The sequence below is a fragment of the Carassius auratus genome, chromosome 16 (assembly GCF_003368295.1).
Source record: "Carassius auratus strain Wakin chromosome 16, ASM336829v1, whole genome shotgun sequence".
NCBI lineage: Eukaryota > Metazoa > Chordata > Actinopteri > Cypriniformes > Cyprinidae > Carassius > Carassius auratus.
The window spans coordinates 128,946-154,230 of record NC_039258.1 but is presented as its reverse complement, the minus strand read 5'-3'; the positions used below and the strand labels follow the sequence as shown (position 1 = coordinate 154,230).

Here is a 25,285-nt window from a genome sequence, read left to right as displayed (position 1 = left end):
CACACGAGTGCATTAGCCGTGCTTTAATAATTAATAACCCTTCATCAGTGATCTCTTGAATTAGGGTCACTGCTGGATATTAACGCCCAGCAGAATAAGAATTGCACTTTCTCAACAGAAATACTGAAACGCACATACATGCAGACAAAGACTCATTATGTTGCACGTGGGTCCTTCACACGAACACTGTGTTCTGTACATTTTGTTCAACATGTCACGTAGCGAGAAGCGCGGACCGCGGCGGACGTGCGCGTTCACGAAGCGCTCTGACGCCATCAGGCGGTGAAGACGCGTCATTGAACGTGACACCATACGAGCGTCCCAATTCAACATCTGCACGCTGCATTGCATTTTACCTGACTTGTACTTTTTGTATTTTACTTATACGTGATCGAACTAAAAAAAAAAATAATAATGAAAAAACCTCCTTTTATTATGTCTAAAAGACATAAAACATTTTAACATACATTTTTTAATGGACTACAAAACAAACATATTTTTTATGCAATGCTTATTTTAAATGTTCGAAATAAAGACAAAGATAATCTGAGCAGTATTTTGTTATATAATGCGAATGATTTTAAACAGTAACTTAAGTGTCCAAATAATTTCTGTTTAGAGAATACAGGAGCTAGTTGTCACACGTTTTATAATATACTATAGTTATTGCTACCGTTATACTACCTATTAAAAACAGATACAATTCAATAAATACACACTGACCTTCTGTGACAACTTGCCCCTAGAACATTGTATTCTTCAAATTGTCACAATATATGAATTTAGCAGGATTTTGTTAAAAGGTTGTCATATCAGATTGAGAGACACGCATTTTAAAACACATCTCTGATCTGAAATTTCAAGCTGATCTTTGAGTCTATTTTTAGTTGCCTTTCTTTATGTCTTTTCAGTAAAACATGCCAACAAATAAAATCAAACACCACATAAATAACACTAGTTAATCGATTGTATTAAGTTTGATTGTAAATGTGACAATTTGCCCCAACCCTTTATTAAATTAAATCTACGTATTAGGGTTTTCAGCAACATTCATTCAGTAATGTTACGAAAAACAAACATTTCGTTAATGGTACAAATGTAAAAGGATGCTGTCTCCCATCTCCTGCATCCCACTCTCAGCAATAAAGAGAATTATGTGAGCAGTGAACAGCTTCAAATACCTTGGTGTACACATCTCCGAGGACCTGACCTGGACTAACCACATTCAAGGTCAAGTTAAAAAAGCCAGACAATGATTGTACCATCTGAGACTCCTGAGAAAATTCAAGGTTTCCCCTAGAATCCTGAAAACGTTTTTTTTTTTTTATCAGGGCTATAGAAAGTATATTGAGTGCATCTCATGGAAACAGCTCAGCTGAGCGCATCTCCAGAACTGATCTTCACTCTCTGTAAGACATCCACACCAGGAGATGTAAATCTAGGGCTGTAAAGATCCTCAAAGACTCTACCCACCGTGAAAACCCACTTTTTAATCTGCTACAGTCAGGCAGATGCTTCCACAGTCTGATGGCAAAAACAGAGGAGTTTCTTCCCTCACGCTATCAGACTACTAAACATGGACATTATACACACTGCACTTTAGAGACTCTGGTAGTGTAGGGTTACCCAATAACTTTTTTAAGATTACCTAACTATGCAACTCATCCTCACTGCACATCATCTGTGTAACAGTTTAATATATTGAGTATATTTCATTATTTGTATTAAATTATCTTATTGTTTCTTATTTTTCTGTATATTTAATTATTTGTATTTAATTTTCTCTTATTTTTTTTTTTTTGCACAGTCTAAAAAGAGTATACCAGACCTACATTTCACTGCTTGTTGTACAGTATGTCATATAGCTTTTGTGTGACAAAAAAAAAGAAAATCTTGAATCTGTATATAACAACTTTGGAACACACCACAACATGCACTATTGTGACACATTTATAATATATGTGTGTATGTGTGTGTGTGTGTATATATTTTTTTCTAACTACTGTGGTAATTTATTTTTTCTCTCTTTCTGTTTTGAAAGAGAGTTAAATAGAAACCAGTTTTATTCGAGTTTCTTACATCGTGCCTAAATGACCAGATTTAATTTGTAACAGTGGGGTCTATATACATTATATATATATATATATATATATATATATATATATATATATATATATGTATATATGGGTCAAAGAAGAAAAATATAAAAAAAAGCATAAAAAAACAGTGTAATACTGCTTTAAACTTTTGTAGTCCCCTCCCAAAAGGTTTTTCGTTTTATTTAATTGCAATTTTGTTTTTGTTTTTCTGAGCAAAAAATAAATATTATACATTTTGCCCTGATTTACAGAAGACTCCCAGTAAAATGTCATTCAGTGTAACAAGCTTGTCATATTTACAACAAAAATCAATTTATGTCATATTAAAAGACTAATTACTTTCACCCCAAATACTAATGAGTTGTAATTTTACATTTTTAACATTTGCCACTATCCTAGTTTTTGCCCATTTGTCAGTAAGAATTTTGTATTAATTTAAAACACAATCAAATTTAGTACGCTCCATTATTCTTTTAGATATTTTAATATGTACACATCAGAATAAGCATGTTGTTAGAATTTTTGCATAAATATTGTGTTACACTGAATGAAAATGTAACATTATTTCAACAAAATTTTGAAATTTTATTCTCCAAAAACTTATTTGAAACCTTAAAAGTAGATATTTTACTTAAATTTTATGTGCTTTCTATGGACACAAAATAATTTTTGTACATTTACTTTGATGCGGACATCTTAACGTCTTTGACCCATATATATATATATATATATATATATATATATATATACAAAAAATACACCCCCCCCCCCCCGATTTTGGATATACTGCAGTAATAATCTGACTTTAATAGAGCCTCTGTAACAGGGCTGACGAGTCGTGAGACGTGCGGATCCATGTGCGAGCTTTTATTAGACAGAGATGTGGTCATAACAGGCCTGGGTCAAACACTGGCAAACAGGTATATAGAGGGCAAGACACAAGAATAATCCAAGGGAAAGCGTTGGTCTTTGATGAGTGAACAATATCCAGAGGACTAAACAAGAGGGGTAATCCAGTAACCAGAGCAAAAGGGTCAAAACACGAAAAAGGAGGGTAGGGCAAGAAAAAGACAATGAAAACTAAAAACTGAAACAAGACTATAAAAACTAAAAACTAAGACAAGACTAAGAGAACTAACATGGAAAGGCTTTTGTATGCAGCTATCTCTAGGAGAGGGATATTCGCAGAACAATACTTGGCCGTGTGTGAGTGGAAGACCAGGACAACTGTACTGCATTTAATATCTTCAATTGAAAATATGTCGACACAACATTTATTTACAACAAAAGATCTACATTTAAAGTATGGATTTTTTTTTCATCTTGAGAGAACACTTGCATGAATGTAGATCTTTAGCTTTGGGGTGATTACAGCAATAGTTTGTAGTATTATGATGCTTAATTGAAAGTTGAAATCTTTATAATGTCTAATGAACATTTGGGTTTTTTATTAATTTTAAATTACTTTTAAATTATTTTTATATAATTTTAAAGTTTTAGTAATTTAGTTTTTGTCATTTTTATTAGTATTTTTTATTATTTATTAATTTTAGTTTAAGTTTAGTTATTTTAGGACTTAAGCTTAAACTAAATAAAAATGAGAAATGGTTCTTTGGCACTAGTTGAAATAATAATAAAAATGTTGTTTTAAGTTTTTATATTGAATTTTATTTCATTTATAATACAGGCCCCACCTGATTCTGAATCAAAACAATTCCACTACCACATAAAATGTAAAACTATTTATTACTGTAATTTAATCTAAGTCTTTCTCAGAGACCCGTGCAAAACTACAACATCTGAATTATCAATAGATGAGACCAGGGCAACTGTACTGCATTTAATATCTTTAATTAAAATACGTTGTCACAACATTTAAATTGCAATAGGTTCTGACACTGTTGGCACATATACAAGTTTCTTATACCAAAAGATGAGAATTGGTTGTAGTCATCCAAAGTCTTCTCTCATTCTAACCAGATCACCAACTAAACCAGCTGCAAGGGTCTCAAGGAGCAGGACTGGATCAAGGAGAGCAGAAGCGTCCGTAAAACAGAATGCTCTTGGATGGATTATGACGGATGAAGAAGAGGAACGGATGATCTGCGTTAAAGACCTTTGGGATCCTCCCACTCTTTTTCATCTCGGTGAAGCCGGTGGCCGCAGCTGCTTCGGTTCCTTCCTCGTTCACTTCAACAAAGGCTTTATGAATCACCTTCGAAACCACCAGATCATTGTTGGGTGACATGCCTGAAAGATTCACCTTCTTCCCGTCAAACACATCCTCCATTCCCATGCTGATCAGAAGACTCTTCATGTCATAGGTTTCCTCCATCTTGAATCTGGGCAGAGATACTTTCACATCTGTTTCATACATGACTTCAGGTCTCGTCCACTCCATCAGCTTCTCGTAGCTCAGTGCCTTTTCAAGCTGGATGAGACAAAAAATGTTTGAATGATTTTTGAAACCATCATGAATACTAAGAACTCAACATGTATTTGCTGATGAAACAACAAACCACATTCACTCTGGTTATTTGCATTGATGTTTCAGTGAAATATCTTTAATAATCATAGAACCGTTTAATTTGATTAAAGGTTCTTTAGATGATTAAAATGTTTTTCACACCAAGAAAGAATGGTTCTTTTTAGAACTGTTCACTGAAAATGATTCTTCTATGACTTTGATGGAAAATATCCCTTTTGGGAGCAGAACCTGTGCTGTCTCACCTTCTGAAGGCCAGTGGTTTCATCTTGAATCTCGTTAGGAAGGATGATCAACAGACTGAGATTCTTCCCAACATACGGCAGCTCCAGAACCTGACTGTCCATCTCTGGGATGAAGGCCAGAGGAAACTCTGTCGTTTGATTCATCATCTCCACTGGTTTAGTTTGAGTCTGCAGAGCATCAATGCAAACACATCAAAACTCTTCCGCTTTCATTTTAAATATTTTAATTAAACAAACTCCTCTGATTTAATTTCATTACATTAAATCAACAAGAAGATGAAATCTCACCTTGTTCAGCTTGAACTGTCCATCTCTGGTGGCTCCTTTTGGGAATTTCTTCATCCAGTTCCCCTTTAAGTAGATGGCGTTCACCAAGACCAGTCTCGTCCTCGCATCGATGGATCCCTGTGGAAGCAAGTCCTTGATCTTCCCTGAAAATAAAATACTATAATAGTATCTCAAAGATTCTTTTGAAACCTAATGCTCTACAAATAAATGTATGAAAAATCTGTTTTTAACAGTGTAGAGTCACTTTAAATTCAGATTCAGATTTCATGCTGGTCTTCACCTTGAGTGTTTTTCTCCACCCATTTGTTGATGTCGACACGTGTAGCGTCTGATTTCTTCTTGAAGTCCACCTCCTCCAGTCCAGCTTCGTAGTATCTTTTTGCATCATTAAGGAATTTCTGTAACATAGCAAATCATTTAAATTAGCGATCATTTCCAGAACCTTATTCTTTAACACCATGAGCAAACCTTGAATTAATTGTTGTAATTGAGTCCTACCTCCACAAACTGGTATGATTGCTCTCCGTAGAGACGGTTAGCGAGACTCAACACATACAGGGATCCTGGTTTCTTCACTTCACTCATGAGCTTGTTGAAGCTGGAATGAATTTGGTCCTCAGTCTCTGTCGCTGCGTCAGGTTTGGGAGGATTGGTAAAACTCAGGACCTAGACAGTTTTATTATGGTAGAATTCAAATCTTAGTATCCTCGGTCAAAAATGGCTGGTCTTTTTAGAAATTGTTTGTTAATCGAATTTTTGTGAAAAATAAATCCTCTCTGGGACAAAATGACTGCGAGGCTTAATAAATATAATACATTCTGATAAAATCAAAAATATAATGTGAATCAATTTCTTAAATACCCTTTAGAAAGTTTAAAATGCACTACATATAATGACATTTCAAAGAATGGATGATGGTTTGTACTCTCAGGCCATTCATTACCTATAAATAAGTGGAAATATCTGGCATCTTTTTTTGTTCATGCAATGCCTGGCACTCAAACATTGATAAGCAGAATAAAGATGCTGTTTATGAAATCATTTTGACATATGTTCTGCTTATAAGTTAATGTTTAACAAATAGGGTCCACTGAACATTTTGCATATTTGGAATATAAAGCACAAGCTGCAACAGTGAAGTGAGGACGATTAAATAATAAGCAATGTTCATTTCTGGGTGAGCTGTTCCTTTAAAAATCTTTTGTGCAAAAAGCTTGCGTCACTTCCTGATCTTGTTTTCTCTCTGTCTCTATTCACTTTCACTTCACTCTCTCTCAGTTAAAGTAGGATCAGAAATTCAGATTGTGTGAGATCACCTTAAACATCTGCGCCGCTGTGTTTTCTTTTGCTCCGAGCGACACCATGGCCAGAGCCGAGGAGATGCTGATCGGAGAGTAGAACACATTTCCTGATGCGTCTCCTTCACTGATCTTCTTGAACAGGTTTAGACAGAACTGTGTGTTTGCTGCAGACAGAGACTCCATTTTCACAAGCTGAGCAAGAAAAAAGAGAGATGCATTATCAGCATAAAAATTGTGACAATTCTAAAAAGGTTTCATCATATCATCACATGTTTGTCCAAGAAACCTGGATGCTTTGTCTCATATGGCATCAGATTTCTAATTTTAGAACAGTTGTTCAGTAGTCTATAGTTGTACCATTTGCACATACAGATATCAAATTTACTTATTTGTTCTATTAGACTATAAACTATATAAAAGTACTTCAAACAAACAGAGAAGTGAATCAAATGCTTTATTTAAAGTATTCAGCAGAAGTGAAGAGGTTTCCCGTGTGTTGGAGATGAATGAATTCTCTTCCTTATAAATGTTGTCTCGTCCCAAAACCCAAGCTCTAAACAAGATGTAGCCTTCCAATCAAACTAAAGGTTTGTAAGAGCTGAATGTGGAGGGGATGTGGGCGGCTGGAGTCGAGGGGAGGGGTGGAAAAGTGTTGTTAGGGTGAATGTTTCAACATCTCACAGTAGATCAGTGATTTGCGTCAACAAAAACAAACACTGACTTCCCTTCTCAGCTAATAGAGAATGTTCTCAAAATGTTTCACCAAGGTTCTCTCAAAGTTATTGAACAAAGGTTTTCTGAGTAACCAGAATGTTCATGAAAAATAATCTGGCCCCGGTTCCCCAAAACGTTCTTATTGCTAAGTAGTTCTTAACCTATTCCTTAACCTCTCTCTTAACCTTATGGCACGCTTTCGTTAGGTTGGTCTGGACCATTCGTAATCTCTCTCTTAGGGTTGTTTGAGCTCAAGACGCTACTGTACAGCAGTCTTTAGAAATCAGCGCAGTGCAGTACATGTCAAACTATGGTATGACAAAAATGATTTTATGTTATGGACATTTCAAGACTAATAATAAAATATGTTTGCAATGGATACAGGCCTATTTATGAAGTTGACTTTATCAGAACTAATATGGTGGTAATTAGCCTAGGCTTTTTCGTAATGTAATTAAAGCGAATTGGCAATCACTTTTAATTATTAAAATCTGGCAAACAATTTGGCTCTAAATGGCTAAGATCTATAAATGGGTAAGCATGGTGTTGTCCATTAACCGACCAACTATGGCAGCGATCCAACGTGTCCTTAATTGAATCAAAGATGGAGCCAGGTGCCGTTTAGTCCATGTCAATTTTTTTTATTCGGCAAAACTTACGTGAAAACTTACCTGACGTGGCTATATAAAAAAATATTGCCTTCCATGACAACTCATTATGGAGCTGCTGGACCTTCTCAGACCTGCGCTTGCTAGGCTAATGCAGCGGAATTCTTTCAGCGCTATGCCTTTTTTTTTTTTTTTTTTGCTACAGAGAGATTCATCGAAGTCGCGGGAGAGGGCTACGGCTTAATCAAGACCTTGGTGTGGAGGTGCGTCCACACTGTCACCAACGCCCTTCTGCGCCATGCCGGGGATTACATCCTGGTGGATGGCACACTCATCCCAATCCCCAATCAATCAGTGATTGATCAGGCGTACATATCGCGAAAGGGAGACGCGGCCATAAACGTGCAGGTTATAGTGGACCATAGGGGTGTGATCTCTGACCTGGTGGCAAGGTCCACAAGCCCATGCAGGTGGGTAAAGCTCGGCTGTCCCGGAGGGAGAGGGAACGGAGGAGATCCCAAGGACAATGTTTATACTGTGGAGGCTCAGAACACAACATCTACTCATGCCTGGTAAAAGAGCCAGCCCAGTAGTAAACTTGAGGCTACTATTGGGTGGGATCTCCGCTGGGAAGTCCTCAACAACATCATTGACCCTCCTTCCGGTGAAACTGCGATGGAATAATCACTCTCACGAATATCACGCCCTTCTGGACTCATCGCGGAACCATATCCTTTTTTCTCATGGACTCCCCTGTTGCTCCCATTGTGTTAGGTCACCCCTGGTTAACTAAACATAATCCACGAGTGGAATGGGGTTCCAACACAGTCACATTGTGGAGTGAAAGTTGTCATGAGTCTTGTCTGGTTCATCACGATAAAGAACACCTATCCATTACCGCTCATGTCTTCAGCTTTCGAGAGGTTGCAGGGAGCATATGTATTCACAAAATTGGATTTACGTAATGCTTTTCATTTGGTCCGCATCAGGAAGGGGGATGAATGGAAAACCGCCTTTAATACCCCCAGAGGGCACTTTGAATACTTGGTGATGCCGTTCGGGCTCTCCAACTTGCCTGGGGTTTTCCAAGCACTCGTTAATGATGTGTTGAGAGATATGGTATATCAGTTTATATATGTTTACCTGGATGACATACTGATTTTTTTCTTCATCTCTCCAGGAACACGTTCAACATGTCAGACGAGTGCTCCAGAAGTTACTTGAGAATGGGCTTTTTGTCAAGGCGGAGAAATGCGTATTCCATGCACAGTCTGTTCCCTTCCTAGGATATAGCATCTCGTCCGAGGATGGACCCTGACAAGGTTAAGGCTGTGATAGATTGGCCATCTCCAGATTCCCGTAAGGCCCTACAGCCGTTTCTGGGGTTTGCCAATTTCTATCAGCGTTTCATTTGCAATTTCAGCCAATTAGCCTCACCTCTGACAGCCTTGACCTCTCCCAGTACTCCGTTCAGGTGGCCGGACGCAGCTGAGGCTGCGTTCACTAACCTCAAAAGCTGCTTCGTTTCGGCTCCCATCCTTGTGGCCCCTGATCCCACATGGCAGTTCGTGGTGGAGGTCGATGCGTCAGAGGTGGGTGTAGGAGCAGTGTTGTCCCAACGTGCTGCTTCGGACGATAAGGTACATCCTTGCGCCTTTTTCTCTCATCGATTATCTCCTGCTGAACGTAATTATGACATTGGCAATAGAGAGTTGTTGGCCGTCAAATTAGCGTTAGAGGAGTGGCGTCACTGGCTGGAAGATCCACGGGTACCTTTTATTGTTTGGACCTATCACAAGAACTTAGAGTACATTAGAACTGCCAAAAGACTCAATTCCAGGCAGGCTCGGTGGGAACTTTTTTCGGTCGCTTTGAGTTTACTTTATCGTACCGCCTGGGTTCCAAGAATGTCAAGCCCGATTCTTTATCACGTCTTTTTGATCCCTCCGCCCACCCGGTGACTCCCGAGTGTATTTTACCTGACAAGTTAGTGGTCTCAGCACTCGTATGGGAGGTCGAGTCGAAGGTCAAGACGGTCTTACATGGGGTAATGCCTCCGTCCGGTTGTTCACCAAACCGTTTATTTGTGCCGGAGGAGTTAAGGTCCAAGGTTGTCCAGTGGGGTCATTGTTCTAATGTAGCCTGTCACCCAGGGATAAGTAGAACTAATGGGTTGGTTAAACAACAATTCTGGTGGCCACGTATGGCTCGTGACGTCCACGATTTTGTCTTGGCTTGCTTAGTTGGTAAGCCATCTAACCGGCCTCCTGATGGGCTTCTTCAACCGCTGTCTGTCCCTTTGAGACCCTGGTCCCACATCGCACTAGATTTTGTTAACGCCCTCCCGCCCTCTAATGGCATGACGCTCGTTTTGACCATAGTGAACTGGTTCTCGAAGGCGGCACATTTCATTCCCTTGCCCAAATTACCTACAGCAAATGAGACAGTGGTCACTGTCCTAGATCACGTCTTTCGGCTTCATGGCCTCCCAGTAGACGTGGTTTCTGACAGGGGATCTCAATTCATATCCAAATTTTGGAAAGAGTTTTGTAAATTGCTAGGAGCATCAGTTAGCTTGTCTTCGGGTTATCATCCCCAAAGTAACGGACAATCTGAGTGAGCCAACCAAGATTTAGAGAGGACGTTGCGATGTTTGGTCTCCAAGAATCCTTCTTCCTGGAGTCAACAACTTTCTATGGTGGAGTATGCCCACAATTCGTTGCCAGTGTCAGCCACGGGCCTTTCTCCATTTCAGTGCAGTTTAGGTTACCAGCCACCAGTTTTTCCAAGTTTGGACTCTGAAGTCGCGGTCCCCTCCGCTCACGCGTTTGTCCAGAGGTTTACTATCACCAAGATCATTAGTCCGGTGACAGTCCGCCTCAAACTACCTCCAGCATATAGGAGGATACACCCCGCCTTTCACGTGTCCAAATTTAAACCCGTGTTTTATGCACGTATTAATCTGCCTACTCCCGTTCCCCCGTCGCCGCATCTCTTAGATGGGGAACCGACTAATTCGGTTAATCGTATTCTGGACTCGAGATGGAGGGGATGAGGATTCCAGTACCTGGTGGACTGGGAAGGTTACGGTCAAGAGGAGAGGAGTTGGGTACCTGCTAGGGACATATTGAATCACTCCCTTATTGATGAACACAATCAGCAGGTAGGCCTTTCTGGGAACTCCAAGAGGAGTTCTTAGAGGGGGGGGGGGGGGGGGGGTACTGTCACGGTTGGTAAACCGTGATCTCTGGGTGTTTGCACTTTGTGGTGAATCTGTGTGTTTTGCGTCTGCACTGATTAGTTTGTGGGCGTCTCTGTTAATTGTCATCAGCAGCAGGTGTCACTCATTACTCATTCCCTTTATATTGGCTTGTCTCAGGTCTTGTGTTTGTGAGATCGTTGTTTAAATGTCGCTTCCCCGTTTTGTTGGCTTCAGTGTTGTCTGCGTTTGGATGTTCGTGTTTTCCTGGAACCTCATCCACTCTCCGCACTTTCACTCAGCCACAAAGACTTACCTTCGGCTCTATTCCCCACAGTACCTGTGCCATCCTCTCCGGCTGCCTTCTCACCGTTATCATCCGGATTCCTCACCACCTCACCACCATCTTGGATTGTCGTCTTCCCAGCATCATTGTCTTATTCCTGTTTGTTTATTTACTTTCATTAAATTGTCTAACTCGCTATTGTTTCCAGTCCTTCATTCACCCCACCGTCACAGATTGTAACATTGTGTACTCGTTGTGTCTTTGGCTTTGTGCCAAGTACAGTAGATTGTTTTCATTGGAAGTTAAAGAATTCCAGTTTATTAGTCTGCAAACCACAAGATGTCATCTGTGGATATATATATATATATATATATATATATATATATATATATATATATACACACACATAGCATATTTTTATATAAATAATGTATGAAAAAGTTGAGAAAGCAGAAATAATCTGCATCTCTCATTCAAACTCGCGGCTCGCTCCTGCTCTTGCTTCCAGCTCGATGCTACTCCACATTAGATTGTGGGAAATATAATACATTGTGCTTAGAAAGTAGTGGACGAATGTAGGGAATGAAGTAGTTCACTCAGAATTCGGACAGCACTACAAAATGGCTGACATCCCATTTAGTGCACTATATAGTGAATAGGGAGTGGTTTGAATGAATGAATGAATGAATGAATGAATGAATGAAAACTTTATTTCGAACAATTAATACAATAAAAATAAAAATGACAGCAATGTGTAAGAAATATCCACATAAATAAACAACAACAACAACAACAACAAAAATAAATAAATAAATAATTTAATTATTTAATTCTAGCATAATAATTAACCTGCTCGAAAAGGGATAGGTAGAAGCCCTTATCACGTATCAGTTCATCAGAACAGTTGTTTGAGGGTCATTTACGCACACAGATACTTCTTAGTTCTATCAGACTATTAATTAAATAAAAATACTTCAAACTAATGAAAAAAAGAGAAGTGAAATAAAAGCCTTACCTAGAGTATTCAGTAGAAGTGTCCCGTGTGTCTATGTATTCTCTTCTGTGTCCTTTTAATAAATGTTGCCCAGCCTCTAAAACAAATCCTGACTTCCTGTCAAACTAAAGGCTTGTTAGAGCTGAATGTAGTCGAGGGGAGGGTGGATGATTCAGCATCTCTCAGTAGATAAGTGATCAGAAAACCTTAGCTTTCCTTCTCAGCTAACACTGAATGTTCTCAGAACGTTTTACCAAATTCTTCCAAATGAATAGAATGTTCTTTCAAAGCTTTTTGGTTTTGGTTTTTAATAGTGTTCTCAAAAACATTATTTTAACATGTTTAATAGTTGTTTCAGAATGTTTGGACTTGGTCTTGGTATCGGCTTGTTTTTAGTAACTTTCAAACTTCATCTGGATCCTGGCTTGTGCAGCTGCCTAGGGCCGCTTTCTTCTGTTCTTTATACTTTATTTAAAGCAATTTCTATAGCGTGACATATGACAAATATCAAGCATGCATAATGTTACATGATCCATGTAATGCACCAGGATGAATCTCTCCACTCGCAAGCGGAGTTCCTTCACTCTCACAATACTGGATGTGTGCTTTTTAATATACATTATTGTTCTTTTATGAATTGTCTCTGTTCTCATTCAGAGAACGTGGCCTTTTATCACTAAAGACTAGCTTATTTTCTTAATTCAAGTGAAGAGTAGGCTTATCTCACTAAATGGAAGCAAGCTGATTGTAGTTTATTATATTTATTTTATTTATAGCCTACTTATATTTATTAAGTGATTATATTGTAAATATGCATTTATTTAATTATTTCATGTAGTTATTTATTTTACTTTATTTTTTTGTATAGGCTATAGTTTTGCAATAAAAGCATAACAACCAGGTTCCTGACATAAAAACTGAAGGTGCTTCTGAAATTAGTGAGGGTGCTATAGTCTTAATGCACATTTTCACATATTTTGTCCTGTCTAATGTTAAGGTTATCACAATGTCAGTCACTGCTACTTCGAGAGTGAATCCTGCATAAATATGCAGATGTCATTCCCGAAACTTTACAAGTTGTGCTTGGTCAGAATAAATTAATAATAATACTAATAATAATGAATGCAATAAGAAAGCTTGCAAAGAGTGCTCATAAACTCCAGCAAGCTGTCACTCTTTGTTTAGTGAGTGTATACACAATTTATTATAACACACATCATGTCACCTTGTTCCTGCAAAACCCTCAGAATCTATTTGATTTTTCTTACACCATGCCTGTAATAGCTGTTTTTATTAAATTAATAAAAATTAAGACAAAACAGGTTTTAATTTTGTTATAGCTTTGACATACAGATAATCTGGAAAACACAAGTTCTTAATGTAAAAGGATGCATTTGATTACATATATGAAATGTAGAGACCCGTGCAAAACCACAACATCCTTATTATTATTAATAGGTTGAGACCAGGACAACTGTACTGCATTTAATATCTTCAATTACAAACACATCAAGAGCCATAACAGTCTTCTCTCCATCTGAGAAAGACATCCATATTTTGAATCTAAATCTATTGCTTAATTATTTTAATGGTAAATGCTTAGGTTTGGGTGATTATAGCAATAGCTGTTGTAGTGTGTTTAGTGAATTGAACTTGAATGCTCAATTGAAAGTTTTTGTAATTTAGTGTTTTTGTCATTTCATGTCTAATTTATTACATCACCTTAACTAACTAAACAAAAATGAGAAATGTTGCCTTGGCACTAGCTGAAAAAAATATGTTTTTATATTTAATTTTACCAGTTCTTGTTTATTTTATTTCCAATAAGGAAAATGGTTTTCTTTTAGTCTTAGTTACTGATAATATCCCTGCTCTAAAATGATCAGTACAAAGTATTTAATGCATTTCAAATAAGTATAATGCAGGTCCCACTTGAGACTGAAGCAAAACAGTTACCACACAAAACTGAAAACTGTTTATTACTATTCATTTAATGTAAGTTTGTCTCATGTAAACTGCAACAGGTTCTGATACTGTTGGCATTTATAAGTAAAGATGACAATTAGTAGCAGTTGTCCAGAGTCTCCTCTACTGATTCTAACCAGATCACCAACTAAACCAGCTGCAGGGGTCTCAAGGAGCAGGACTGAATCACGGAGAGCAGAAGCGTCCGTAAAACAGAATGCTCTTGGTTGGATTATGTCGGATGAAGAAGAGGAACGGATGATCTGCGTTAAAGACCTTTGGGATGATCAGACAATTTTTCGTCATGCCGACGCCGGTGGCTCCAGCTGCTTCCGTTCCTTCCTCGTTCACTTCAACAAAGGCTTTATGAATCACCTTCGAAACCACCAGATCATTGTTGGGTGACATGCCTGAAAGATTCACCTTCTTCCCGTCAAACACATCCTCCATTCCCATGCTGATCAGAAGACTCTTCATGTCATAGGTTTCCTCCATCTTGAATCTGGGCAGAGATACTTCAACTTCTGTTTCATACATGACTTCAGGTCTCGTCCACTCCATCAGCTTCTCGTAGCTCAGTGCCTTTTCAAGCTGCAGAAGAAACTCACGTTAAAGGTTTTTTTTGGTTTTGTTTTTTTAAACCATATGAAACCAAAATTTATACTAAGAACTTGGCAAATGTATTTGCCACTAAGAAATAATGAAACAACAATCCATATACAATAAAGTTCCTTTATTGGCATCTATGGTTCCATGAAGAACATTTAACATCCATTGAACCTTTCCATTCCACAAAAGATTATTTACAGTGTAGTGTTGGGCGATATGGTCATTTTTCAAGTTCTGATATTGTCAGGCTGTGAGATATATGATACACGATATTATCATGCATGTGTGGAGTAAGCATAACTTGTCACTTGTCTTGTCATAGCATAACTATTTGGTGTTTTAAACCACGCATGTACACCAGAGAGAGGCTATGGAATCACCAATAATCAAAAAAAATACTTTCAAACATACTGATAAACTAACTTTAAATATAAAAATACTATTTAAAACAGCTATTTCATATATAGTCGGACAAAACTCATATCATATTGTGCTTCCTGTGAGAAATTTGCGGCATCTGAGCACAGACGTTATCAGTCTAAATGTTCTGCAAATCAGTCAACGGTGAAAATCAATAGTGGATTTAATTTAAAGTCCCAACAGTTTAACACTAATATTGGAGACAAACGAACACATTAAATGTAAAGTATTCAAAACAGGTAAGTTCATATATTTGGAGTGAAGTTCAATTGAACTGACGGATCAGCCATAAAGCGCTCCGGACCGTGCGCCCCATAATAATAATAATTATTATAATTTAATTCATTAAAAGGAGAATGAGCCTAATATCATCTTGACTATCGACAGAGACATCTGCAATCGTCAATATCTCTGACTATCGTTGGAACACAACACTATCGTCTATCAACACAACCCTATTACAGCGGGAAATGGTTGTTTAGGTGTTCTTCACATTAAGAAAAATTGTTATTTTAAGAACTGCACACTGAAAGGTTCTTTGGGAAACCAAAAATAGATTTTTTATGACTTAACTGTGAAAACCCCCTTTTGGGACCTTTATTTTCAATAAAGTCAGTGTATGCTGAATGAAGTATAATCTCTGCTGTCTCACCTTCTGAAGGCCAGTGGTTTCACCTTGAATCTCGTTAGGAAGGATGATCAACATACTGAGATTCTTCCCAACATACGACAGCTCCAGAACCTGACTGTCCATCTCTGGGATGAAGGCCAGAGGAAACTCTGCCTTCTGTTGCATCATCTTCACTGGTTTAGTTTGAGTCTGCCGAGCATCAATGCAAACACATCAAAACTCTTCCGCTTTCATTTTAAATATTTTAATTAAACAAGAAGATGAAATCTCACCTTGTTCAGCTTGAACTGTCCGTCTCTCGTGGCTTTTTTTGGGAATTTCTCCATCCAGTTCCCCTTGAAGTAGATGGCGTTCACCAAGACCAGTCTCGTCATCGCATCGATGGATCCCTGTGGAAGCAAGTCCTTGATCTTCCCTGAAAATAAAATATTATAATAGTATATCAAAGATTCTTTTGAAACCTAATGCTCTACAAATAAATGTGTGAAATATCTTTGTCTTTAACAGTGTAGAGTCACTTTAAATTCAGATTAATTTCATGCTGGTCTTCACCTTGAGTGTTTTTCTCCACCCATTTGTTGATGTCGACACGTGTAGCGTCTGGTTTCTTCTTGAAGTCCACCTCCTCCAGTCCAGCTTCATAGTATCTTTTTGCATCATTAAGGAATTTCTGTAACATAGCAAATCATTTAAATTAGCAATCATTTCCAGAACCTTATTCTTTAACACCACGAGCAAACCTTAAATTAATTGTTGTAATTGAGCCTTACCTCCACAAACTGGTATGATTGCTCTCCGTAGAGACGGTTGGCGAGACTCAACACAGACGGGGCTCCTGGTCTCTTCAGTTCACTCATGAGCTTGTTGAAGCTGGAATGAATTTGATCCTCAGTCTTTTGTCCAGCATCTGGCTGAGGAGGACATTTCTGTTTGCATCAACAATATCTAATTTAATCAGACGGACCCAAAGACTATATGCATGACTACAGCAAATACAGTTGTTATTGCAAGTCATGAGGTTAGTGTTTCACATAAATACTCATAATAAATATAAGGTTCAGGAGGTACCTCAAACGTCTGGGTTTGTTGTGTAATGGATGGTCCATGTTGACCATGTTGAGCTTGTTGATGAGATGCTGGAGTCACTGCGTCAGGTTTGGGAGGATTGGTAAAACTCAGGACCTAGACCGTTTTAGTATGGTAGAATTAAATTCAGGTTTTGTATATTTCTTTTAACATGTTCACTCAAAAAATAAGGTGCATAATATTAATGAGCACTACGATCAATCATTTCCAAAAAGAAATACCAAACCTGTGCTAATTAAAAGAAATCAAGTCGATAAAAAGATTTAATCTGAAATTTCATTTTAATATAACATAACGAGAATTAGAAATTTAAAAATGCACTACAAATAATGACATTTCTGACAAAACTGACAAAAAACTGACTGTGCTCTCATTTTTACATACAGTATGTTCTGCTTACAAGTTGATGTTTAACAAATAATGTCCACTGAACATTAAACTATAACTGCAGATTGGAAATATAGTGTATATTTGGAATATAAAGCACAAGCTGCAACAGTGAGGACAAGTATATAATAATCATTTCTGGGTGAGCTGTTCCTTTAAAAATCTTTTGTGCAAAAAGCTTGCGTCACTTCCTGATCTTGTTTTCTCTCTGTCTCTATTCACTTTCACTTCACTCTCTCTCAGTTAAAGTAGGATCAGAAATTCAGATTGTGTGAGATCACCTTAAACATCTGCTCCGCTGTGTTTTCTTTTGCTCCGAGCGACACCATGGCCAGAGCCGAGGAGATGCTGATCGGAGAGTAGAACACATTTCCTGATGCGTCTCCTTCACTGATCTTCTTGAACAGGTTTAGACAGAACTGTGTGTTTGCTGCAGACAACTGCTCCATTTTCACAAGCTGAGCAAGAAAGAAGAGAGATGCATTATCAGCATAACAAATAAAGTGACAATTCTAAAAAAGTAGGTTTCATTTCCAATGTGAACAACATTACATGTTTGTCAAAGAAACATGGATGCTTTGTCTCATACGACATCAGATTTCTAATATCAGAACAATAGTTCTGTAGTTGGAGCATTTACACACAGATATAAAATTTACTGATTTGTTATTTCTGTTAGACTATAAACTATTTAAAAGTTACATTAAAGTACAACATTTCTGTAATATATATACCAGTCAACAGTTTTTGAACAATAAGAATTTTTACATTTTATGAAGAAGTCTCTTCTGCTCACCAAGCCTGCATTTATTTGATCCAAAGTACTACAAAAATATTAATAATGTGAAATATTTTTACTATTTAAAATAACTGCTTTCTATTTGAAAATTTATGTGAAATAAAAAAGCTTTTGTCACTTAATACTATACCATTCAAAAGCTTGGAGTCATTATATTTTTATTTTTTTGGAAAATAAATTTAACAAGGATGCTTTACATTTATCAAAAGTGATGATAAAGACATGTATAATGTTACAAAATATTTTTATTTCAGATAAAAGTTGTTCTTCTGAACTTTCTATTTATCAAAGATACCTGGAAAAAAAACCTCAGTTTTTCCAAATACTAAAAATATTTCAATATTTCATATTTGTTTTGCTGTACTTTGGATCAAAATAAATGCAGACTTAGAGAACAGAAGAGACTTAAAAAAAAATTAATTACTGATCAAACACTTTTGACTGGTAGAGGCAACATTATTTTTCTCTAATTTCTAGCTTTAAATGGCTTAGAAATTATATAACTGCTGGACAATAATCAATAATAATTTGTTAATGTTTATATCTACTACAAACACTTGTTTTATCACATAAGGCAGAATTGTTTCTATACTATAATAAATGATATTTCATTGAGCACTGCATTATTTATTACCTGGAGATGATATGAAAAACACAAATAAACCATATATTGTCGCAATCGTAGGTTTAATGTCTTCATGTTTCTTGGAAGCTTTCTGTCAATTTCCTGGTTCGAGTTTCTGCGCGAGAGTACGAATTAAAGAATCACAGACTGCAGGATTGTTTAGTGCTCCAGGATGTGCATCTCGCTTTATATTCTGGGTCCAAATAAATCAGGTCCTGCACAGCCTGTCTCTTTGAGTTTTAATCACACCGGCTCTTGATAACCTCGATGCAAACACACTTGATCGAAAAAGCGCGGGGGATGAATTGACGGGATATTAAAATCCTGATACATGTTACCTCGCCCCAAAACCCAGCCTCTAAACCAAATCTAGCCTTCCTGTCAAACTAAAGGAATGTGGAGGGGAAGGTGGGCGGCTGGAGTCGAGGGGAGGGGTGGAAAAGTGTTGTTCGGGTGAATGTTTCAACATCTTACAGTAGATCAGTGATGTGCATCAGCAAAAACCTACACTGACTTCCCTTCTCCGCTAATAAATGTTCTCAGAATGTTTCACCAAGGTTCTCTCGAAGTTATTGAACAAACGCTTTACGAGGAACCAGAATGTGCTTTCAAAATTATCTGGTCTTAATGTAAAAAAAAAAATGTTTCTGAAACATTTTAGTTTGAAATGTCACTAGTGGTTTCTGAACATTTGGAGAACATTCAAAAGTAACATTGCCATAATCTTTGCAATTCGAATGTTCAGAGAAAATTCTAAATCGGCTACTACTTTATGATTTTTCAGACTTCAAACCACAAACAAATGCTTGTTTCCCCCATATTTGCATTTATAGCCTATACACTATATTAAATACTATAGTATATACTAAAAGAAGAAGCAGATAAGATAACTAACTGAAAGAAATAACATTCCTTAAGGTATGTCATTGGTTTACAAAACCATGTTCAAAGCACAGCGGATAAAGAGAAATCTGACCTAAATCAAGCTGGAAAGGGACAACTCCAAAATACATGACAGCAGGTTTAAAGTTAAATGTTGTAATTCAATGAGGGTTAATCTGTGCCGATATAAGGTCATTTCCCATCATGTTCAGGGGAGATCAAGCAATTAAGACAGTATTTTTAACTGGAGTGCACAATTTGAATTGGAATATTACTGTTCCTGAAATTGTTATACAATAATTCATAAAAATAATAAAAAAAGAATAAACCATGACATCAAGGATCATTTCTGCGCCTTATCCACAACATCGGACAGTCAGGCTGATGTGATTCATGTGAATAGTAACTTACTTTCTTTAAAAAGAAGGTTATGAAGTCAGAACTGTGAGTTATTCTGGGTGTGACTGTGCGTGTGTGTGTGTGTTTTTTTTTATTGAAAGTTAACAAATTCCAGTTTATTAGTCTGCAAACCACGAGATGTTCTTGCAAAATATTTTAGGTTTCTTCCCACACATTTGACTAACACATTTCAAGTAAGTGGGCTGTCGTATGTGGATATATATAGTACTGCTTATAAGTTTGTGAACTGTTTAGAATAGTCTATATTTGTATATAAATATAACCCAAAAATCATCGGAGTTCTGAAAGTTGACAAAGATACAATATAACATATCTATGAGCAGCAAAAGTATGCGCATCTCTAGGATTAGCTGTTAATTTGAAGGTGAAATAATTGTCCATCTGTTCAGAGGTGTTTTTAATCAGTGAGATGAATATCAGGTGTCAGTATGTGCCCTGTTTTAATTTAAAGAACAGGGATCTATCAAAGTTTGGCCATGTTTGTGGAAGTGTATCATGGCACAAACAAATAAGTTCTCTGAGGACCTCAGAAAAAGAGTTGGTGATGCTCATCAGGCTAAAAAGGTTCAAAGCCATCTCTAAAGAGTTTGGACTCCACCAATCCACAGTGAGACAGATTGTGTATAAATGGAGAACAATTCAAGACCAAAATAATTCCCTAGGAGTGCTCCACCAACAAAGAACACTCAAAAAGCAAGACGTGGAAAAGTCTCCTAGGTTTCAAAGGACTGCAGGCTAACTTCTAAGCAAAGGACTTTCTCACATTGGCTAATGTTAATGTTTATGAGCCCACCATCATGAGAACACCGAACAAGCATGGTGTCCATGGCAGAGTCGCAAGGAGAAACCCACTGCTCCCCCAAAAGAACATTGCTGCCTGTCTGCAGTTTGCTAAAGACCATGTGGACAAGCCAGAGGAATACTGGAGAAATGTTTTGAGGACAGATGAGACCAAAATTGAATGTTTTGGTTTAAATGAGCATTGTTATGTTTGAAGAAAGAAACCCAGTATAAGAAGTGTATCCCATCGGTGAAACGTGATGGTATAGTTCCATGGTTTTGGCCTGTTTTGTTGCATCTGGTCCAGGACAGCTTGCTATCATTGATGGAACAATGAATTCTGAATTATACCAGCAAATTATAAAGGAAAATTTTGGACATATGTCCGAGAACTGAATCTCAAGAGAAAGTGGGTCATGCAGCAAGACAAAGACCCCAAGCACACAAGTCGTTCTACCAAAGAAAGATAATTTTTGATTAAGTCAAATTCCAGACCTTAATCCAATTTAAATTTAGTGGAAGGACCTAAAGCAAGCAGTTCATAGGAGGAACCCACCAACATCACAGAGCTGAAGTGGTTCTGTACCGAGGAATGGGCTAAAAGCCATTGTGCAGGACTGATCAGCAGTTACAAGAAACGTTACCTGCAGTTATTGTTTCACATTCTTCTGCCACTCACAAATATTTAACAAAAATAGTTTCTATTCTAGATTGTACCAACATGTAGCCAATTGAATACACTGCCTGGACAAAAAAAGGCTTAATGAATCACCTTGAATCACAGCACCAGGTCATTCCTGGGACGATATGCCTGAAATAATCGCCTTCTGAGGGTAAAAGGCAACTTTTACATGGAAACTGTGCCATGTCATAGTTTTCTGACATTTTAAATTTGGGCAGAACGCAGGCTGCTTATGCGCTCACACAATTCTAGCATTGATTACTTTAAGTCATGGCCAGTTCATTATTACAAGGACACAGAATTTAGTAGGGATGCTACGACATGTCCCTACAAATATTCAGCGACTGAACTCTTCCAAGCAATAATTTTGAATAACTGCTGTTATCAGCTGCATCTGAAATAGGTCATAGCATTGATACCATACCACTGAGTTCAAGAAATAAGCCAGAATACTTTGCGCTTTCAAGGACACACGTATGACACATGTGTGGAGTATGTTAGGAGTTCAGCTGAATGATAGAGTTTGATGAATATACAGAGTAGGATGAATATAGAGATGCAGTTTTACTGTTTTAAGAGTAACAGCACTTGGAATCTAGATCAACTTTGAAAGGAGAAAGGAGAGGTTCAGAGACAGATCTTTGTTTATGTATGTGAAATATAGGAAAGAAGTGAATTTAGTTATATTGTCCTATATTCTTTTTTGAGTAGTCAAACAATCCACTTTTGTAATCACTTACAAAATGAGATTAGATGAACATAAAAAAAATTACTTGTGCAAACCCACAGTTACTGAATAATCATCAATAGGTGAGACCAGAACAACGGTAATTCATTTAATATTTTCAGTTATAAATACACCAAGAGTCATAACATTTATGATGTGCACTGTGGAGTACTTTAAAATGTATGTAGTTAGAATGTAAACATTTTGTTTAACTATTAACTATAAAAAATGTAAATTAGTAGTAGTCATTCAGAGTCTCCTCTACTCATTCTGACCAGATCACCAACTAAACCAGCTGCAAGGGTCTCAAGCAGCAGGTTTCAAGAAGCGTCCGTAAAACAGAATGCTCTTGGTTGGATTGTGTCGGATGAAGAAGAGGAACGGATGATCTGGTGGCTCCAGCTGCTTCGATTCCTTCCTCGTTCACTTCAACAAAGGCTTTATGAATCACCTTCGAAACCACCAGATCATTGTTGGGTGACATGCCTGAAAGATTCACCTTCTTCCCGTCAAACACATCCTCCATTCCCATGCTGATCAGAAGACTCTTCATGTCATAGGTTTCCTCCATCTTGAATCTGGGCAGAGATACTTTCACTTCTGTTTTATACATGACTTCAGGTCTCGTCCACTCCATCAGCTTCTCGTAGCTCAGTGCCTTTTCAAGCTGGATAAGACATACAAATGTTATGACTCAAATCAACATGAATGCAAATAACTCTGTAATGTATAACAAATAATGAAACAACAAGACATATACACTCTGGATATTTTCATTGATGGTTCAGTGAAGAACCTTTAACATTAATGTAATCTTTTCATTCCAAGTTTCCTTAGATTATTAAATGTTCTTCACACTAAGAAAGAATGGTTCTTTTAAGAACTGATCATTGAAAGGTTCTTTAGGGAACCCAAGATTAATTTTTTTGACTTTGCTGCAAAATGGCCGCAGAATCTGTGCTGTCTCACCTTCTGAAGGCCAGTGGTTTCATCTTGAATCTCGTTAGGAAGGATGATCAACAGACTGAGATTTTTCCCAACATACGGCAGCTCCAGAACCTGACTGTCCATCTCTGGGATGAAGGCCAGAGGAAACTCTGCCTTCTGTTGCATCATCTTCACTGGTTTAGTTTGAGTCTGCCAAGTATCAATGGAAACATTTCAGAACTCCAATGTAAAATATTCTTTAAAGGAACAAGAGCATGAAATCTTACATTGTTCAACTTGAAATGTCCATCTCTGGGATGAAGGCCAGAGGAAACTACCAGTTTCCCTTGAAGTAGATGGCGTTCACCAAGACCTCATCATCGCATTGACGGATCTCTGTGGAATCATGTCCTTGATCTTCCCTAGATTATCAATTCACATTAAATTCAAAACATGGCACTGTACAAGACATCTAGAATTTTCATTATCCTCCAAAGAGAATAGAGCAACTCAAGAACTACATAAAAAAGTAAATCTTTATAAATAACCATCAATTTTTATTAATTAATTATTTAGTGTTTCATTTTATTACCATTAACTAAAATTAAAGACAAAACCATTAAAAAGGGTTTCATTACTTAAAATGAAATTAACTGAAACAACATTTTTATAACCCTTAATCATATTTTTATTTTTAGAAGGTTGCCAAAAACACAACAAAATTACTAAAACTTTAACCAAAATAAATAAATAAATAAATAAATAAATAAATAAATAAATAAATAAAACATTAATTCAAAACTTTAATAATAGAACTATAATAGGATCTTTGTACAAATATTTAATAATGTCATCCTAGTATTGCAGACTTGCTCTCTCTTGTTTAAACGCAAACTGTAAACTGTAATGGATTGTAAGATAAATAAAAAAACTAAATAAAAAGATTTTAAAACGGTGTAATCTTAAATTAATATCTTTTGTTGCCATAATTATTTGAATGGTGAAATTGACATGCACTAGCCTGACCTGCAACCGCGTACCCTTTGCCCACCAAAGCCGATGTTGTTCTGAGTGGCTTTGAGGGCAATGCCGGGGCCTTCAGAGACGATGCCGCGCTGGGGGAAAGATAGCTCACGAGCGTCTGTTCCACCCGGGGCATCGCTCTATAACCGTGCTCTCCCATCCCCATGACATTTCCATAATAATCAGATGAGGGGATGTAGAGGCGAGCCGAGAATGGGCGTTTCCACGAGCTGGCGATCTCTTCATGCAGGTCGGGAAAGAATGGAAGGCCCCGGCTGGGAGGTGGCTGACTTGCGCGCAGGAAGCGTTCATTAAGCTTGCTTCGCTGCGGTTCGTTTGTCTTTCGGCGGGCCAATCAATGCTTAACTTGGCCACCACTCGAGTAACCTCCTCCAAGAGCTCCTCATATTGCGGCGAGTAGAGTGGCAAATCCCTGTCGACCGACTCCACATTATTTTGTTTTGTTATTTGGGTGTTTATGTTATATGTGAGATAATGTACATTCAGCTGGTTGTTATTGCAAAATAAAGGCCTACAGTAACTTATAAGCCTGTCTGGCTTTATTCTGTGATAACCAGCTGGAATGCACATGATCCCTTTATACCCTGTGAGAGTAAACTTAGTACGTTTAGTCATTTTTGGAAAAAAAAAGAAAATCCTCTTCAGGTCAAAATGATTATGAGGGTTAATGAATATAATCTTACATTTCTCATGTGAATCCATTTCTTAAAGAACATTGGATCACCATTTTATGGACTTTAATTAATTGTGCATGTGTAGCTATTACTGTGTATTAACTGTAATAATTAGCAGCCGGAATGTAAGAGTCAGGTATAGTTCTATTATTTTGTACACATTTTTTGTGTTAATTACAGCACCTGGTGGTGGCAGAAGTAGTAAGAATTTATCATGTGTTCACCTCGGTGTTAGGGGAAGAAAGAGGGTGATGAAGGAAGTCTTATGTTTGCTGAACACCCCCCCACCCCCCCCATCCAGAACCGCCCATCATTTCTGCCAGACTGTGAAAAGGAGAAACACATTGGGGGAATGGAAGGCACCATGGCCGTAGCCAATGAAATAGCATAGACGTAACATACTTGTTA

The 25,285-nt window shown here is 37.5% G+C and overlaps 1 protein-coding gene and 1 pseudogene across 3 annotated transcripts; both read right to left on the bottom strand.

The window, feature by feature from the left end:
* Positions 1 to 3,934: 3,934 nt before the first annotated feature.
* On the bottom strand, positions 3,935 to 21,758 carry LOC113115653 (leukocyte elastase inhibitor-like). Of its 3 annotated transcripts, XM_026283185.1 has the most exons (8): positions 18,751 to 21,743; positions 17,599 to 17,775; positions 16,913 to 17,026; positions 16,615 to 16,770; positions 16,397 to 16,514; positions 16,117 to 16,259; positions 15,866 to 16,033; positions 13,341 to 14,775 (listed from the first exon to the last, which is right to left on the bottom strand). In XM_026283185.1, exons 1-8 carry the CDS (start codon positions 18,814 to 18,816, stop codon positions 14,371 to 14,373), a joined length of 1,347 nt encoding a protein of 448 aa, XP_026138970.1. In that variant the 5' UTR covers positions 18,817 to 21,743; the 3' UTR covers positions 13,341 to 14,370. The 3 variants fall into 3 exon arrangements, with proteins under 3 accessions (XP_026138971.1, XP_026138973.1, XP_026138970.1); XM_026283186.1 differs by lacking the exons at positions 13,341 to 14,775; positions 15,866 to 16,033; positions 16,117 to 16,259; ... (2 more) ...; positions 16,913 to 17,026; positions 17,599 to 17,775 and adding exons at positions 3,935 to 4,530; positions 4,830 to 4,997; positions 5,118 to 5,260; ... (1 more) ...; positions 5,616 to 5,783; positions 6,434 to 6,610 and having other exon boundaries at positions 18,751 to 21,758; XM_026283188.1 differs by lacking the exons at positions 13,341 to 14,775; positions 15,866 to 16,033; positions 16,117 to 16,259; ... (3 more) ...; positions 17,599 to 17,775; positions 18,751 to 21,743 and adding exons at positions 3,935 to 4,530; positions 4,830 to 4,997; positions 5,118 to 5,260; ... (2 more) ...; positions 6,434 to 6,610; positions 12,241 to 12,413.
* Positions 21,759 to 22,538: 780 nt separating this feature from the next.
* Positions 22,539 to 23,670, bottom strand: LOC113115655 (leukocyte elastase inhibitor-like; annotated as a pseudogene).
* Positions 23,671 to 25,285: the final 1,615 nt, after the last annotated feature.

Coding starts and splice junctions, on each gene's coding strand:
- LOC113115653 (XM_026283185.1), bottom strand. CDS start 18,816: ATGAAGACATTAAACCTACGATTGCGACAATATATGGTTTATTTGTGT. Junction 16,771..16,912: donor AACAAACCCAGACGTTTGAG/GTACCTCCTGAA, acceptor TGATGCAAACAG/AAATGTCCTCCTCAGCCAGA. Junction 14,776..15,865: donor AAACCACTGGCCTTCAGAAG/GTGAGACAGCAG, acceptor TTTCTTCTGCAG/CTTGAAAAGGCACTGAGCTA.